This window comes from Boleophthalmus pectinirostris, unplaced genomic scaffold (genome assembly GCF_026225935.1).
Source record: "Boleophthalmus pectinirostris isolate CB_2022bp ecotype Guang Dong unplaced genomic scaffold, ASM2622593v1 HiC_scaffold_22, whole genome shotgun sequence".
NCBI lineage: Eukaryota > Metazoa > Chordata > Actinopteri > Gobiiformes > Gobiidae > Boleophthalmus > Boleophthalmus pectinirostris.
In genome coordinates this window covers 9661286-9679693 of record NW_026571190.1, presented here as the reverse complement: position 1 = coordinate 9679693, position 18408 = coordinate 9661286, and the positions used below count along the sequence as shown (strand labels likewise).

The 18408-nt window shown below is 38.8% G+C and overlaps 1 protein-coding gene across 3 annotated transcripts in view; it reads left to right on the top strand.

Annotated features, from left to right (window-relative positions):
* Positions 1–18408, top strand: part of fbxw7 (F-box and WD repeat domain containing 7) — a 98134-nt gene that overhangs the window by 40274 nt on the left and 39452 nt on the right. For all 3 annotated transcript variants that reach the window (XM_055158187.1, XM_055158189.1, XM_055158188.1), the window contains exons 2-4: positions 4212–4294; positions 7313–7454; positions 16974–17108. In XM_055158187.1, coding sequence (XP_055014162.1) covers positions 4212–4294; positions 7313–7454; positions 16974–17108 — 360 coding nt within the window. The remainder of the gene's footprint in view (positions 1–4211; positions 4295–7312; positions 7455–16973; positions 17109–18408) is intronic.

The following is an 18408-nucleotide window of genomic DNA, read 5'->3' as shown; positions in this document are numbered from 1 at the left end:
TATCCGTAATACACAGAATTCAGAAATCCCTTGGTGAGCTACTTGGAACGGGGTGAAGAGCTACTGGTAGTTCTCAGGCTACTCTAGTATGTGACCAGCTTTAGAAAAATCACACTTTCTGAATGATATAGTATAATTACAGTAGCCGTAGTCTAAACAGAATTTAAATAACCTAATAAAATGCTCCTTCTCATACAATCATGATTATTATAGATTGACTTCTTATATTTTATGACCTGAATAACCAGTAATAATTTTTGAATTACCAACTTTCTGAGTACTGAAAAACTTGGATAGGCAAAAAGCATAATAGTGTGGTTGGGTTTTTGCGTCATATTTTAAAATAGAAGCTAGTTTAGGCTACTGAAACCATTTTGCTTTGGTACTACTAAATTTTTTTTTTCTAACTGTCAACCTGCTCGGGCCAATTTTTACCATTTTAAGATTTAGTATTTTCACTTATGAAAGATGTAAGACAGTCTATTATCCAAAATCAATGTATATTCGTAATTTCTACTATATAAAACGCTTATACAGCATTTAACCCTAACCCTTTCATTGCTAACGTACTCATGGAAAATTGCTGATGGCTTGCTACAACATGTTGCGATATAGGTCCTACCATGTGCTATTTCGAAACCAAGCTGTGCCCCCGAGGCTGAAATCACCAGGCACCAACGCACAAAACTGCCAGTTAAACCAAATTATAGTGATAAACAAAAACACATCTTGACGGAGACGTATAATCATGGCGGAGTGAAGCGGGTACAGTTAGCTTGCCATGCTATAATAACATTCTTTATAATGCATCTGGTCGCCGCTCGGATAAGATGTGTCTCATAAGAGCACCTTTTTGTTACAGGTTTAGTCTTGTCATTTTACCAACTGTAGACTTTGTGTTGACTGACGCGTTAAAGAATATCCGGAGCGAAGGATGACTCATGGCATCTAGTTGATACCCACAGAAGCCCAGACTGGACAAAAAAGAGTGGCTGCGCGCTATCTGGGTGAACCGGTCTGTCTGCGTTTAACAAGTGGTCAAGAGCTTAATCTCCAAAGCCATGTTTCACGTTTCTCTGCATCGTGATCTTGACTCGAGGGCTTTAGTAGAGGTTTCCGGTGTTTTAAATCTAAATGCAGTAATGGATATGTAAGAAAGAACTCATACGCAAACTGTGTTTTTAAGTTGGGCTCAAACTGTCACTGAGGAGAAATTTCTAGAGAATAAATCGCGTGAGTGAAGTTTGAATTGAGTTGATTTGTAGAAGGTTTTATTTGCATTTTCATTTTTTTGTACTTGTTCACCCAGCAATTCCAGTTGACTTTTATAACCCAATCAATGATCCAGGAACAATGCCAAAATGCCAGCCAACTTAATTTGGGAGCTATTTTGAGAACTCTTAACAGCAATGAAAAGTCTCTCATAAAGCCTGACCCATTTTCAATTATGAATATGAGACTGATGATTGATGCGTTTTGAATGAGGAGTGGCTACATAAAGAGAATTCCACCGTCAAATTGTTATTCTTTTATTTTGGTAAATCAGAATTCAATTTTATGAAAGAAGTAAAGTTTAGGAGACAGTAAGTTGCCTGTTAGCCTGATTCATCAGTTTTGACTTTGTTCCACTTAGTATAAACCGTCTGACCTGACCTCACAGCCTTAGATTAGATTTTGTTTGCTCGATGGTGGGTACTTTTTATAATTTAACCAATCGCTGCTATTTGGTCGTGACATATGTAATGCGCCGCTAACAGGGCTAACTGGTATATTAAGATTTTCCCAAATCCCGTAGGAAGAAGGGCAATAATGTCTTTCCCCTTGATGAAATTCATAAAACATACTCTTTGTTGCGACTTTAAATCCTCAATCTCGGGAATCGTTGCCAACACAGAATATATGGCTCTTCGCTGATTGGCTGGTGCTCGAACTTGCACTTCTGGGGTTTTTGCGAACCGTCTATTGTATTTTGATTCCTGACCTAGTCGCTGGAGAGAAATGAAATTGAGCGGAGGTACTAAGTGGTGCCAGTTGCCTGTATGATTCCATTGAACATTTTCTTTTCAAATATAAGTGTTCATGCTATAATGTGGAAGAATATAGCCAAAGCAACAACATTTCCATGGAAACAAGCAGGAGGAGGCCCTTCTCCTGGCTAAATAAGAGTCAGATATGTGGAGATGCAAGCCTGCTCAGAGAAATGACACATGTTTTTCTGCGTTTTCCAGTAGAAAAAGAGTAGACAATTTATCTCTACTAGCAAACCATCTCTCATACGTATACCATTAACAATGAAATCCAATAATTGTACTACTTTTGTGCATATACACGGTCCCATCGTTGAAGCATATTTGTCAAACACAAGCCAGCCTGTGACACTGTATACATTTTGGGCCTCTGTAGGGAGATGAGAGCTGGTGATGGCTTGCATGTGTGGCAGGAAGCGTTGCCAGAGCGCGAGAGAGAGTGGCAGTCATGGGACGGACTAAATTGGCTTGCCCGGCCCGTACACAGGCCCCTTTGTTTGCGCAGCAGGGTAGGTGGTAATAGGCCCTGGCTGCTTGTGTGCAGGTGAAAGAGAATGATAAACACCGACTTGCTTGGTTTGTTTTTCTTTTTCCAACTATCACCTAGAATCAAATTTCACTGCCAAAAAAGAGAAAAAAAATGGCTTCAGGTCTTTCGTTTTTTAGCTAGCTTTTATCGCCTCCAGTTATTATGTGGGCTCTTGCTGCTTGGTAATCACTGTTGTCACATGCCTCCAACATGGAAAGCAGTCCCCGGCATTACGATCCAATAAACATCTCGTCTATTCGTCTGAGGTTAGGTCCCCACCCTTCTCCGCTGTTATCAAACGTGTTGATAAATTGAAACTGTAGCCGGGGCATTAAAGTTTAATTTCCCATTTGCATTTCCTCACTTCATCGCAAGACTCCGAGTGCCTGTGCTGTTTTTAATACGCAGCAAATCAGGCGGAATGTTAACAGAGTCCGTCGTATGCTCAAGTGTTATGTTTTAGAAGAAATTAGCCTTTTGCCTTGGTGAATTGTAAGCCCCACTAAGCGTAAAATGTCGTAATGAGCCTTCTATTGAACACAGAGGTGACCCGGGCTTAACCTCTCTAAAAGTAGGTGTGAACAAAGCTATCCTGTTGAGACGTGCTTAGTTACAAATAATAATATTCCATTGTTACAAATGACTCACTAATCCAGATGCTATGCCTAGAAGCTGACTCGAAAACAGGAAAAAGCTGTTGTAGCATTCATTTATAAGACAATGAGAAATGATGAAGAACAGTTGGTGTCGTACTGAAGCAATTTAAAAAATTTTATTCATTTTATTTTTCCCCTCAAGGGTCTTGATAACAATAATCTGGGACCTCGTACTTTTGCAATCTATCAGACTTCTCCTGGTCGGGGTTTAAATAGTGCATAAATGAATGTATCCACTCTGATTATTTGACTTTTTTGTTATTGTGATATAGTCGATATTCAAATGTTGCTTCTCTTCAAAACAACAATTTGGTCATTCTTTTGTCTGTCAGGAGCAGCAGTAGCTCAGTTCCTCTTGACAGAAAACATCTTTGATACAGCAGGTTGGAGACTTCGGGTCCCACTGATACTGTTGTTGTGTGCTTGGGCAAGACGCTTAACCCACCCATCTCCAGTGGCTGTGTACACATGAATATCACAATAAATTATAATATTGAAACTACTTTATGCCACTGACAGAATAACAATAAAGGATAATCCCAGTAAAAAAAAAAAAATCTATCTATCTATCTAGATAGATAGATAGATATAGATATAGATATATAGATAGATAGATAGATAGATAGATAGATATATTTAAATACAGTATCATTGAAAGTCATAGCTACAACTAATAAATATAGAAGAAACCAATAATTAGTCCTAGAAACTACTCAATTTTCTACAGCTCAGATCTTACCGTATTACTTTAAAAAATGTAGAAACCTCCTCATTATTGCAAAGAAACAGTGCACACGAGAAATATTCAGCCTCAAATATATACTGAACGATAAGTAAATATAGTAATTATCATGACATGCCTATGGGTGAGCGGTTCCTTGATGTAAAGTGCTTTGAATGGTTTGAATGTAGAAAAGCATTATATAAATGTGACTATTTTACCAGTTTAATACATTTCGCCAATCTCTAGTCTAACATGCTCATATTTTTGCCTTACAGATGAAGAGGAAGTTGGACCATGGCCCCGAGGTCCGATCATTCCCTTCAGGAAAGAAACCCTGCAAAGGCACAGAATATCCAAGGTAAAAACACAGCACCACCACGACCACCCAATGCTTCAAAGTCCATCCACCTGCCTGTATTTGTTATTGTTCAAATTCTCACCCTGCTTTTGTTTATACTACCCTTCCCTCTTCACACCTCTTAAACAAACCAACTGTATATTCCAAGAAACCATACCGGCTATAATGCCATACGCGGCTTCAAACAGAATCCCCCTCAACAATATTCCACGAGCTCTCCACACAGCAGCCCCAGATGTTCCTCGGAGCATTCATATTTCATGGCACTGTGCACATATGTAGCATGTAGCCGCATTAAAATTCTCACTCTGCGCGGCCACTTGACTGTAAACGCTGCCGTGTAACTAGCCGGGCTCAGCTTCCTCCCCCATTAAATATAAATCAATAATGAAATGGACCCCCGGTTGCATATTTGCTGTGGGAGTATGAGATGGGATTTGTGCTGCGGCTGCCCTCACATCACAAGGGCAGATGGGCGGGCTTTGAAGTCCACCACGGCTTTATATACAGAGGGTCATTCAAAGGGAAGACTCCACTGGCATGATAATGGTAATCCTAGTGTCCTTTAGTTTTGACTTAAGAAATTTAATTAAATTGTGGGAATGCAAATGAAAATGTATATTCTAGCTCACAGAATATTTAATGATATTTTTAGACCTAACAAATATAAGATGTGTAATCTTATGTCCACTCTATTAAAGCTCTTAAAGTTGATATGAGAGCTCAGACTTAGCCAGGCTGACACCACCTAGTACCTCCGCTCAGTTTCATTTCTTTCCAGCAACTAGGTTAAAAATCAAAATACAATAGACGGTTCGCAAAAACCCCTGAAGTGCATGTTCGGGCACCAACCAGTCAGCGAAGAGCGTATATTAGTAAGTATATTTAGCATTGTCAACAATTTCTGAGGTCGAGGATTTAAAGTCGGAATAGCGAAAATTTGGTGAATTTTATCAAAGGGAAAGACGTTATTGTCCTTCTTCCTACGGGATTTGGGAAAAACTTAATATACCAGTTAGCCCCATTAGTGGCTCATTACATACGTGACTACCAAATAACAGCGATTAGTTAAATGATAAAAAGTACCCGCCTACCATCAAGCGAACGAAATCTAACACTGCGAGGTCAGTCGGTTTCTACAAAGTGAATCAGGCTAGGTTAGACTACTCATTTAACTAAAACATAGTTATCATTATATTTAACATTTCACCAAAAAATCTGGTTTCCTCTAGTTTTTTTTTTTTTTTTTTTTACTTTTGGAGAAATTTATAAATTTGCATGATTGGACGTGAGTAGTCAATAAGATATATGTGGAGTAATTTCATAACTGTTACCTAGCAACCCCAACATTAAAGACTCCTATTATACGGTATTTTCTGATCTATATTTTATGACCTATGTTATAATGTTGTTTCCTCATCAAAAACATACCTGTAGTTGGGTTTTCCATTTAGACATGTTTAACGCACAAACCCTGCATTTTTAGGCTGAGAAAACACTCTGTTCCACCTTGTGATGTCATGTGGAAATACAGTTTTTAAACATCACACACCTTCACTAGAATCATTTGGATAATTTCAGCTCTTGCTAATCTTTACTGAAAAAGGTAAAAGGTAGCTGTTAACTACCATTACATGACTTCAAAACACAAATCCGGGTATGCCTCTGAGGAGGTAAAACTATTTAAAAAACCGCTTTGTAGACAACATCTCAGCAGTCAATGTAACAGTAGTATGAATAACACCAATCAATCAATATATGACAGTCTGCTGTTGTAGGGTTTCATGAAATTGGATCATATGAAACATTGAATCATTGACTTGTCATGGATTCTCACTGTAAGCCGAATACAAATGATGAGGGCGCAGTGGAACTAATCCTAAATCCACCTTAATCAATAATTAAAGTGACCACTTAATGCCATTCTAATTCCACTGGACGTCAAAAGCTCTACAATAGCTATTTGCACAATGTAATGTGTCACGTGTTCCCTGAATAATACATGTTCTAATGTACTATGCTGTAGTTGGACTGGCCTATGCACACATGATAGAATTTAACAATTACTTTTCACATTTTTGAAAGACCTAATATGATTTCCAATGTTTAATTCAGTCTGTTTTGCATTCTGTTTGATAAACCTTACCACACAGTTGATATAGCACTTATCTTGACAGGGCTATTATTCAGTACATGCTAAATGGTACATATTTATCATGGGTACTTTTTCTTTGTACTAGGAGGGATATTTTGGTTATTTTTCTGTACTATGATTTGAGCTGTAGAGGGTTGAATAAATAACTTCTACGCCTCATTAAAGATACAAACTAAGTACTTATGCATTCTGTTATGTATTTATTGCAGCTCATATTTTTGAACAATATTGTACATTTAGAATCCATATTGGCGAATAATTCTGCTATATGGTTTGGTTTCAGTATTATCGTTTATTGTCTATATTTATTTTCATGCCACCCAAGTGTAAAATTATAGCCAATGGAACAACATTTCCATGGAAACAAGCTGGAGAAGGCCCTCCTCTCCATGCATGCCCCCTCAGTTTTTAAGTGCAATAAACTCAGTAGGCATTTATTTTAGTGTTTTTTGTTTTTTTTAAGTTTACATACTGAGAAGATATAAATACCAGGGCAAAGAGTAATAACAATATTTATTCCTCATTTCCAAAAATAAAATAAGGCAAAACTGATCCAAATGTGTTATGTGGCTGTTATTTATATGTCAAGCAGCTACAGAACAACTTTGTATAAAGGCAAATTCAAACATTAAGAGTCTTTCTGGGTCAGATACGACAATTATAAATAATCATATAACATCAGTTTATAGATCCAATCAGGATATTGTCTGACACAGATATTTCGAAGCTGATATCTGATAAAGCATTTTTTCAGTCGACGATTGTTGCATCTTTATTCATTTCCAAAGTCCTTAGCTCCAAAGCCATTCTAACATTTGCTTTTTGACCTATTAACCATTTCTGTCATTTTTTCTGTCTTGTAGCCCTGCAGGAATCGTCCCATGTCCGGCCACGCCAACCACCTTCGGCCACATCCGCACAGCCAACGGTCAGGGGCAGCAGAGACGGCGCATCACCTCCATCCAGCCACCCACGGGTCTGCAGGAATGGCTCCGAACGTTTCAGGTCAGCACCCAAACACCCGTCTCCCCTCGCTCCTGTTCCCCGGGCTCCCGTGGGTGCTCTCTTGGGCCTGAAGGAAAAACTCATCAAAAAGCAGATGTTGTACCCAATCAGTGTTCACTTAGTCTCTCAGATAATTGCCGCCTTGTTGTTTTGGCCCTCCACATTACCATAGGCAGTGTAGCGTGGAATTGCTATTAGCCATACCTGTTCGCACTGAGAGCAGAGTCATAGCTTCTGTTTGCTCAAGCTCTAGTGATGGCTTGTCATTTGAGTTAAATATGAATTTGGCCTTGGCTTGGGTCAGTTAACCTACAGAGAAAGTACACATTGAAATTTCAGTATACAGTCGTCCCTCGCTATATCGCGGTTCACCTTTCGCGGTCTCGCTGTTTCTGTTTTGCATTATTTTATTTTTTTTACACTGTATGAATGTGTATTGTGTTCCTCCCACTGTGTCCTGATTGACTAAGGGACTCCTGTCTTCTGTACAGTCCAGTAATGCGTTCAGCTGCCAAATTTACATAAATATTCGATCGCTAGTGATTCTGAAGTGCTGTATGTTTGCACGTTTTCTCCCCGACAAAACCCACATTGAGTGTGTATACATGCACATCAATAACCCGGTTATGATCGCGTTTTTTGAGTATCCCGGTTTCTTGATGGTGCATGTATATGCAGTAACCCGGTTTCATTATCCCGGTTATGGCAGTATCCCGGTTATTAGAAACCGGGTTACTGTATCTGGTTTATTCCGATAGTAACCGGGATACTTGTGGCATGTATACGCAGTACCCCGGTTACTGCAACATAAAGTTGAGTGCGCATGCGTCCAAAAGACACTTTCCAGTCTTTTCACCACAACAGTAGCGACATAAATAAATTGACCAACATGAATAAAGTGACCACACGAGTAAAATGACTGTCAAATTAAGAGCTGCGCTAAACCTGCACACATACAATCTGTACTCGTATGACCTGCACACGTGTGATCGCTGAAAAGCTAAAACATGAACTATCTCCTATACAACACACGCACAGAACAGACTTACCATCATTAGCGCCTCTTCTGTCACAAAAAGAACACAGTAACCCGAATACTGACATAACCGGGATATGGCTAATAACCGGGATATTGATGTGCATGTATACGCACTCACTACTGTCGACGAAACGTTCTGCACTGACAAAGGCTCATGCGGTCGCACCCAAAAGGCAGAGGAAGATGTAACCATTGCACAAAAAGTTGGACTTCTGGGTATGCTGAAGGAAGATAGAAGTTACGCAGAGTCTTGCACCGTGTCAGGTACCCGCATATAGTTGCTGAAACCAGGACTTAAGAGAGAGAACAGGGGTGTTAGCGTGAACAGGCAACGGCCTTAACTTCGTGAGGTGCGGAGCTGAGCCGTTCCTTTCTCCTGCAGTCACCTTCGAGTCTGTCTCGACAGTGAGTCCTGTTTCAGTTCTGGTTTACTCCTGTTTTAGTTCTAGTTCAGTCCTGGTTTAGTCCTCCTCTTCAGTCCTGGAATCAGTCATAGGTTAGTCCTGGTTTAGTCTTCGTTCAGTCTGTGGCATAGGCAGTGCAAAGGTTTGATATAATCTCGGGTTAACGGGTGCTTGCGGTACTATACTGCGTGGTCATTCAGTTTGTTACATAAAGAAAGAGGAAAATACAGGACGACAGCAGCGATAAGTTTTAAGAAGGATGCAAAAAGGCTTAACTGTCCTGTGTGAGAAAAGTGTATAAAGTGTTTGGTGAGGGGTTTTACAGCCTTAAAACAGAATAATTGTAAAATATAAAGTTTACTACTTCGTGGATTTCACCTGTCGCGAGTTATTTTTACAACGTAACCCTGGTGATAAACAAGGGACCAGTGTAGTATTTTTTTAAAGGGCCCATATTACGCCATTTTCTGATCTGTTATAATGTTTCCTCGTCACAAACATAACTGTGGTTGTTAGATGAAAAGAAGAGGTAGCGCGCTACAGTGGGTCATAAAAAAGTCAAAAGTAGCAGTAGAGGTACTCTACGGGGGTTAAACTTGAAATCTTAACAGAATGTAGCCCTTACTGAGAAATGTAAAGGTAGGCAAGGTACAAACCCGAGGCACACCGACTGAATTTATTAAAAATCCTTTACTACATGAAGGGACGCCAACCTGTTTCGACCAATAAGGCTTGAGTTGTGTTCTGTTCCATTCGCACATGTTTAAGACACAAACCCTGCATATTTAGGCTCTGTTCCAACTTGTGATCTGGGAAATTTGAGCGTTGGAGATATAGACAGACTAATAATGCAGGATTACTCAAAACATGTTAAAATGTTGAGGCTTAAACATGTCTTAATCCTCACAAGAATCAGTTTTGCGTAATGTAGGATGTTTGAAGTCATCCAGTCTATCAGATGTAAATAAGTTGACTTCTACTGCTTAAAATGAGCGGAATGTATCTGACATGATAAAAAGCTGTTCCATTTTATAAACACTAGCACTAGACTTTATGTAATCTTCAAATTAGCATAACTCTGCGAGCATAAACACATATTACATTAAGCACAATTTGGCATACAGCAATAAACTGAGAAGTTGAGATGAAAAAGACCGACATGAGTTAATATTGTCATCATAAACTCATGCATTCGTAAACTACTCTTAACTTTTGCGCACTTTCATCATGAGTTCACTTTAGCTCACATTTTTGGAGTGTTTCTGCCACTTTATTTCCATGTCCTGAAAAAAAGGAATGGAATGGAAAAAGACTCTTGTAAGCTAATATTATGCTAATGCTAAAGACATCATAAACTAGCATGATAACTAGCGGTGTGCAAAAATATTGAAATATCGATATATTTTTATTAATGTGGTGATACAGTATCAATATCATGGACTGCTGTATCGATATAGCGCCAAGAGTATTTTTTGGTATATTTAACTAAATTATTTTGTTACAATGCTATAGTTTTGTTGCTTCTTCAGAGGAAGGAAGCGCTTTTATGCGACACATTTGACATTTTTCACAATTTTGAGGATTAAAATGGGTGTTTTTCGTATTCACTTTGCACAAGTAATGGTTTAACAAAGACTATTAATTTCACAGCCATCGTTTAGCCATTATTTTTATTGGTTTGTATCGAACTTATTTGAAATATATCATATTGAATCAAAAGCTCACGATACAGGGTAGCCACAGGGTCTTAAAAGTCTTAAAAAGGTCTTAAATTTCATGTTCCTAAATGAAGGCCTTAAAAAGTCTTAAATTATGTTGTCAAACTCTTATTTTTTTTCACAAAGGTCTTAAATTTCATGAGCCTATTTTTTTGTATACTCTATAAATGGAGGAAAAACAAACAAACAAACAAAAAAAGTGAAATCATGTAACGTGAATGAACGTCTAATTTGGAGTATGCACAAACAATACTTAGTTTGTCTTGTTATGTCTTGTATGCCATTTTACAAGCAATGCATACTACTATAAATGAGTAAGTATTTTTTGTTATTAATAAAGTAAAGGTCATTATTAGAATTGGATCTGGTGTTTTTTGCCCGCATACGATGTTGGTCTTAATTTTCATTTAAGTGGTCTTAAAAAGGTCTTAAAAAGGTCTTAAATTTGGGGTAGTCAAACGTGGGGATACCCTGCTATATCTAGATATGTATCGTATCGTGGCCAGTGTATCGAGGTATGTATCGTATTGCCAACTTCTTAATGATACCCAGCCCTAATGATGAACTCTTGGCAGGCGCAAAAGCTATCACACCATAAATTGAAATCGGAAGTGACCATGGGCACACTTCCGGCTCCATCAACTCTGGCTTCAATTCACTTTATATTGAAAAAAAAACAAAAGAAAAAAACGTCCCCCCTCTCTGTAACTGCTGCTGTCAGGCTTGTAATTTCGGTCTTTAAAATGTTTGGATTAACGCTCTATGTAATCCTGGTGCTTTTATTTCATTATTCTGATATCGAGTTTAAAAATATAAGGAGTTAATCTGATTATTCTCTCCGTCAGCCTATTTTCCTCTTTTCAATTTGCCGTTTCATCACTGTTTGAGCATAGGCGTTAATATTATTTGTCTTATCCATTAGCTTTAGATGACAACCCTATGGAAATAAGATGTCATTGAATCATATTAGTCTCAATGGGGGCTGTGTGATCTGCTGTATAATAGGTTGCCTTGGATCTCATTACCTAAGAGATTTTGACTCATTATGTTGGAACAGCGTGGCCCACCTACAACACCTGACTGAGCCTGTGTTTATTTTCCATTAGCTCGTAGCCCTGAGCTGCTGCACCACTGTCTTTAATCTATAGCTAACCTCAAAAACAGCATTCTGAACATTCCCCAGTCTAGTTGCGGCATGTACTTTCTATTTGAGGGTACTACTAATGAACAAGCCTCAAAGTTAAGTCTGTTTAATGAAAATATTTTGGAATTAAAAACAGATTAAACCTTACTAATACTGTACTTTTACTGCAACTGCTGCTACAGCTATGAATACTAATGCAACTACCAATGCTACTACTGCTGTACTACTAGTTGTGCATTCAAAAATTTGATCAAATTATAAATGTGAGGAAAGCTTAGATCAACCTGAAATATTTTGTACCTGATTTTCCTGTCTTAAAATCGTGAAAAAACAGAGTTGGTTCATTTAAAGCATTTTGCAATGGTCCAAAGTTATTGCTCACTTACCTTATGAATTCAAACCATCCTAAATATTCACCGCGGTTCAGTTTTTTACATGCTAACCACACCCATCCTGATTCTCAGACAATGCAACACTTTATAATTATGTGCAGACAGTACACATCTCACTTATCTTGACCTCGAAAGCTACTTATACAATGTAATTAACTTCCTGTATTACCACATGACATCACAAGGTGGAACAGTGTTTTCTGTTAGAGACAAGAACTCGGCCTTAATATGCAGCCAGGGTTTGTGTGTTTAAACTTGTAAGTGAAGCAAAACACAGCTCCGGGTATGTTTTTGATGAGGAAAAACATAACTAGAGGTGTGCAAAAATATCAAAATATCGATATATTGTATTGGTATATTTCTCTCAATTATTTTGTTACAGCAGTGAGGAAGGAAAACTCATTTATGCAACACATGGCCTGAAATTGGTGTATTTTATATTAACTTTGCACAAGAAGTGGTTTAACAAAGACTTTTTGTATCACAGCCATGATTTAGCCGTTATTGTTATTGAACCGTATCAAATCGATTTGAAATAGATTGTACCGAATCGAAAGTGGCCTGTATCGAGATGTGTATCATATCATGGCCTATGTATTGACATATGTATTGTATCTGCAACTCCTTAATGATACCCAACCCTAATTATAACGTAGATCAAGAACTAAAATAATATGGGCCCTTTAACCAATGCAAGACGAGTCTGCAATGCCTTTGGAGGGGCGCGCCGTCTTGATTGCAGTTACCGAAACGTCACTCTAATCAGCTCATGCAAAGTTCCCTACCGTTCCAACCACTTCTCCTTTTCCATCTAAAAATAAAGTGCCCGTGTCTACCTCTCCGTGCCCTCCCTCCGGTGCTCCCCTGATCGTCTGCAGCGGAGCGTTTCATCACCACCTCATCACTTGATTAAAAGGCAAAACACTCCTCCTCCTCTTCCTCCTCTTTCTCGGCACGCGGTGCATTCAAGTGTCTGCTCCGTGATCACAGGTGGAGCTTTGTCACCGGGGGATCTCCTGAGACTGAAGGAGCACACTCTCCTCACAGGCTGCTTTGGGATATAAGGATGAAAAGATGGTATAAAGATGATTTGACGGGTTTCACCAAAATAGCAATCATCTAATGGAGTTGAAGAGGGAGACCTACCCAAACACCTAAACTCCGCCCACAACCACGTTTCAAATAGAGCTGCTAAACTGGGGCAGTGCTGGGAGAACTAAAGAAAAGAGTGCGGGGGGGAGGAGGGTATAAGGAACAGTGTGATTGGTCTAACAAGTATCCACACTTCATAATCAGGGCAGTCTTTTGTAATGTCGCGTAGTACTTGAAACTACAGTTGCTACTGAAGGCCAAAAAATAACTAGGAACATAAGATAATGCTATTAAGTAGGGATGGGCATGATTAGTCGATTAATCAATAATTGCTCATTAAGAATTTCGTCGATTACATTTATTTTTAATTGACCGAATGTAGGTTGCTGTGTGTAGTGTAGGAAGACCAAATGTCAGTTTTTCCCCAGACATGTCCGTTCTCCACGTCCTGTCTTGGCCGTCCGGGTTTATATATATATATATATATATATATATATATATATATATATATATAAAGTGACGCAAATGTCCCGGTTTTCATTACCTTTCATTGGGTCATTAAACTGAGTGGCTCTCGTAGTTCTCTGCACTCAGAAGGAGCCAGTTGGTCAGCCTGCAAAATGCAGAAGCACAAATGCGCATTTAACAATGACTTGTACAAGAAATTCCCCGCTTTCTGTCCCGGTCACGACAAGTGGGAGGCCGTGTGCACAGTGTACAAAGCAGGCACATATGTTTCGGTGTCCAGTGGGGGTTCCAGGGACCTCAAACCTCACCAGGACACCGAAAACATTAAAAAGCTTTGCCAGGTGAGAGTAGCTCAATGTCGATGATGAGGCCCCACCTCCCACCTCCTGTATGGTGTCCTGATTTTGACAAATGCAAATATAGGTCACCTTAACCTATAACCTATATTATATGTCCTTTAATCCGACAGAAGTTGACTGCATCAGCGCACAAGAGTTGTTTTTTTCTTTGCTTAGTTTATGCAAATTAGCCATATGGTTTTAAGTTTCATTTCTGTAAGACTTGTGCAAAGATGCATTAAACACATTATAATCTTAAACGGGCTGATGTGGCTCTATAGTGGTTACAGTTTATATGTCGTAAAGTTGAATTTATTTATGCAGATTAGAAGTGCAGATAGTAATAATAATGATGATAATTTTAATTTCAAAACGTTAATGATTAATCAATCATCGATCTTTAATTCTCCTGACGATCGATTAAGACAATTTTATCAAATGCCCATCCCTACTATTAAAACACCATTTATACAGTTTAGAAGTGGAAAAACTGTGGATTTAGTGTTTAGTTCCACTAAATCCACAGGTTTTCCACTACTAGTGGTGGTTACTAAATGTAATGTCCTATATTACAAGAAAAGGACTCTTGAGCTTTAAGCCATGCTATATTTGGCATGATATATTTGTTTAGTTTTTTCATTCACGTTGATCTTTGATGTTTGAATACGCCTTTATTATTAGTCTGTTTACGTTACCTGTTCAAATGAGCAACAAGTTTTGACTGGCTTTAGTATAGATTAGTATCTTATTTTCAATACAACCCTGCTTCTTTCAGTAAATGTTTGGAAAAAAAAAAAAAAAAAGAATCTTGGCATATGTTATTTTAAACCAACTATCTGCAATTACGTTGGTGGAACACAAAAAAATCTGTTTTGGAACGCGACAATTAGCTGGCCATCGGTGCGAAAATGCCCACATCGTCCAATCACGTCCAAGACCAGCACCCCGGGCTAAAGCTGTGAGCTGCCAAATTACAGGTAGTTTATGTGCGCCACATTTTCCACCCTGCCTCTGAGCCTGTAGTCATTATTGGAGTTTTTCCTGCAAGAAAAACAACCAACTCCAAACTGCTGCTTTGTTCGACACGCTTTACACAACCCAATGTTCTGCCAGGACCCAAACCCAGGGGTCTGTTAGTGCTGCCGATGTAGAGCAGCTTTTGTCTTGATCAAATTTTCCGCGCGTGAGTTGGCTCCGAGGTACAGACAGGTGCACAGTACAGATCATTAATGTATTATAGGCACATTACAGCGGGCTCCATGTTCCTACAGCACTCCAATCAATTCATCCCATCTGAGCTGCCAAGAAGAAGCTTACACAGGCATTCTCACTCCTCTGTCTGACTGGCACCTTCAGCCCATAACGCCAAGAACGCATTTTATACATGAGTAGACAGCGGGAAAGTCTCAAGTCCAGATGTGGTCGTCACGCGTTTCAATTCCCTTGTAGGAGTGGGAGAAGCGTGAGAGTGACAACCATCTCCCCCTCTGTCCTCAGGCTCTGTACAGGACGCATGCCAGTGTCTCATTTAGTGGAGACAAAGCAGCGTGGAGCCGTGTAGAGACTAGTCTGGCTGGGCTAGACGGGACTTAAACTAACTGCTATGGTTATGTAATAAACAGCAATTGAATAGAATTGTTGATTGAGCGATGATTCTTGAATTGTGTGTATAGTGTAATCACTGTGTAACAGTGAGAGATTGATATGATTTATTTTTCTGTATACAATAGATAATTATGTTTTTGAAGTTAGGGAGGAATGATTCAAGAAAAATATTCCAATTGAAGTTAGATTTGCGGTTTATCTTTTATTAAAGGTGCATTGTTTAACTTTGTTGGTGGAGTCTGCTTTTCTCCATGGAGATCTTGTTATTGCTTTGTCAGTTTGTCAGTGTGGTTTTAAACCTTTCTATCATCACAAAGATGGTCAGATCTGTGGACAGGCAGCCCTGCTCACAGTGAGAATGTTTGTTTTTCTGGGTATTTTTGGGCAGTAAAACCTTCTGTAATTGAATAAAGATATTAAATGTATTAAATGTAGATCGGTTTAATGCCATATTGTGGAATATTTGAAGCAGAGCAGTGATACACATTTATATAAACAAGGTGACAAACCTGGAGCAGAAAATTCAATTCAAATTGCAAGGTTGATTAATCTTATTAATCTGTATAAAAAAAAAGACTGTCTGAAGTTTAAGTATCACACAAAAGGGATTGAACTGTAAAATGAATCACAAAAATGCAGAAGTATAGCATCACACATGGGCCTATCATAACAAATTTTGAAGTGTGATATATTGCTGAAGAAAATATAGGTGATTAACGATGGCACTGGAACCAATTTATCCCAATGACACAAATGCCCTAAAGTATTTTAAATGTACGATATAGTTAAAAAAGTAAGTAAATCGCAGCGTGAAACAACTAAGTGTAAAGATATTCAACCTTCAAATACCAAAACTGCCCTAAGAGTACAAAGAAAAAGTACTCATGATAAATAAGTTGATACAGGCCTTTTAGTTTGTCTACTTTTTACATTTTTCCAATTATAGATAAACACAATATTCTTACACCTTCATACTTCACTATTACTAGGACACTGCAAAGTCAATAAAAGTTGTATGTTAAAATAAGGGCGTTCAAAAGATGATGATCTAATTTGATTACTTGAAATGAATGTCAACAGGGAAGTGCACATCGCAGCTATGTGAGATGCCATTTTATTCCCAGCAATAAAATATCATAACATCATTATCATGCCCGGCTGCCAGTCGCTGCAACTCAGTGCTTTTGATTAGCTTCACCTTCTCGTTCATTGACACCAGCTGCCGATTCACTCCTAACATATTTTAATGGCTGTTGCACTATAAAAAAATATTTAACTAGGTCACTTGAGTAAACTATCTTTTTCTCTCTTTCTCCCAGAGCTGGACTGGACCCGAGAAGCTGCTGGCGCTGGATGAGTTGATTGACAGCTGTGAGCCCACGCAGGTCAAACATATGATGCAGGTGATAGAGCCACAGTTTCAGAGAGACTTCATTTCCCTGCTGCCCAAAGAGGTAAGTGAGCACATGTAGACGGAGCTATTTCACTAATGCTCATTGAAATGCATGTGTTTGATAATGGGAAAAATGAACGTCTCAGGGGTTTTGAAACATGTAATTGGTGAAAAATGTAGGCAAGAAGGAGCGTTTGGTATTAAAATGGCTGCGAACATTAGCCGGTCTCGATGTTAGATGAAGAGAAGAGGTAAAGCGCTGCAATGGGTCATAAAAAAGTCAAAAGTAGCAGTGCAGGAGTGCAGGTGCTCTACAAGGGTTGAACTTGAAATCTTAACAGACTGTAGCCCTTACTGAAAAATGTTAAAGTGGGCAAGGTACAAACCTGAGGCACTCTGACTGAATATATTAAAAGTCTTTTATTACATGAAGAGGCATTAGCTAGTCTGTTCAATAAACAGCTTCGCACAATTTTAGAATTATAAGCAAAGACATTTATGGTTTTATTCTAAGGTTAGTCCAGTGGATCTTCATCTTTTATACCAACAATAATATTTAGTTTTCCAACCAGGGCAGGAGACAAAGGGGGGCAAAGGGGTCTGCTGTCCCATGGCTAAGGGTTTTAGGTGCCCAGAACTGGACCCTCTTTCTACTAATTTATATTAAATGGGGCCCATGTGAGGCTTCTTACCCCTGTCAATGGACCTGCTTCCAAGTACCATCAAATCTAAAACCAGTCCAGCTTTTTCATCTTGGATACTGATTCCAATACTATAGCATTAAATATCTGCCAATACCCAATATGTCCAATTAGGATATGGGTGAACTGATATTTGGAAGCTGATATCGATATTGGATCTTTGTGTCCCTAGGCCAGACCAGTTCTAAAATGTGACTACACACTTCCTATGCTAGTTCTAAGCAAAGACGCAAGGACTAACCCAAAGTAAGACAGAAATGTGCATAGAGAGGTATACACATACAATACTTTTTTTTTTTTTTAAGAACAACAACAAAAAGCCTATTGTTGTTCCCACTAGGGATGGGCATGATTAGTCGACTAATCGACAATTGATCATTAACAGTTTCATCGATTACATTCATTTTTAATCAACAAACCGAATGTAGGTTTCTCTGCCTAGATACGAAGCTGCGTCTGACAGCACAAATACTGGTGTTGCGGCTTCAGAGTCCCACGATTGGGCTCTGGCACTTCCTTGGAGATCACTGTACTACTCAGTGAGTGTGTTTACATGCACACATGTATACTTGCGCTAAATCTGCACACATATGATCTCTGAAAACATGAACCATCTCCAATGCGATGTACGCACTTAACAGATTCACCTTAAGCATCAAC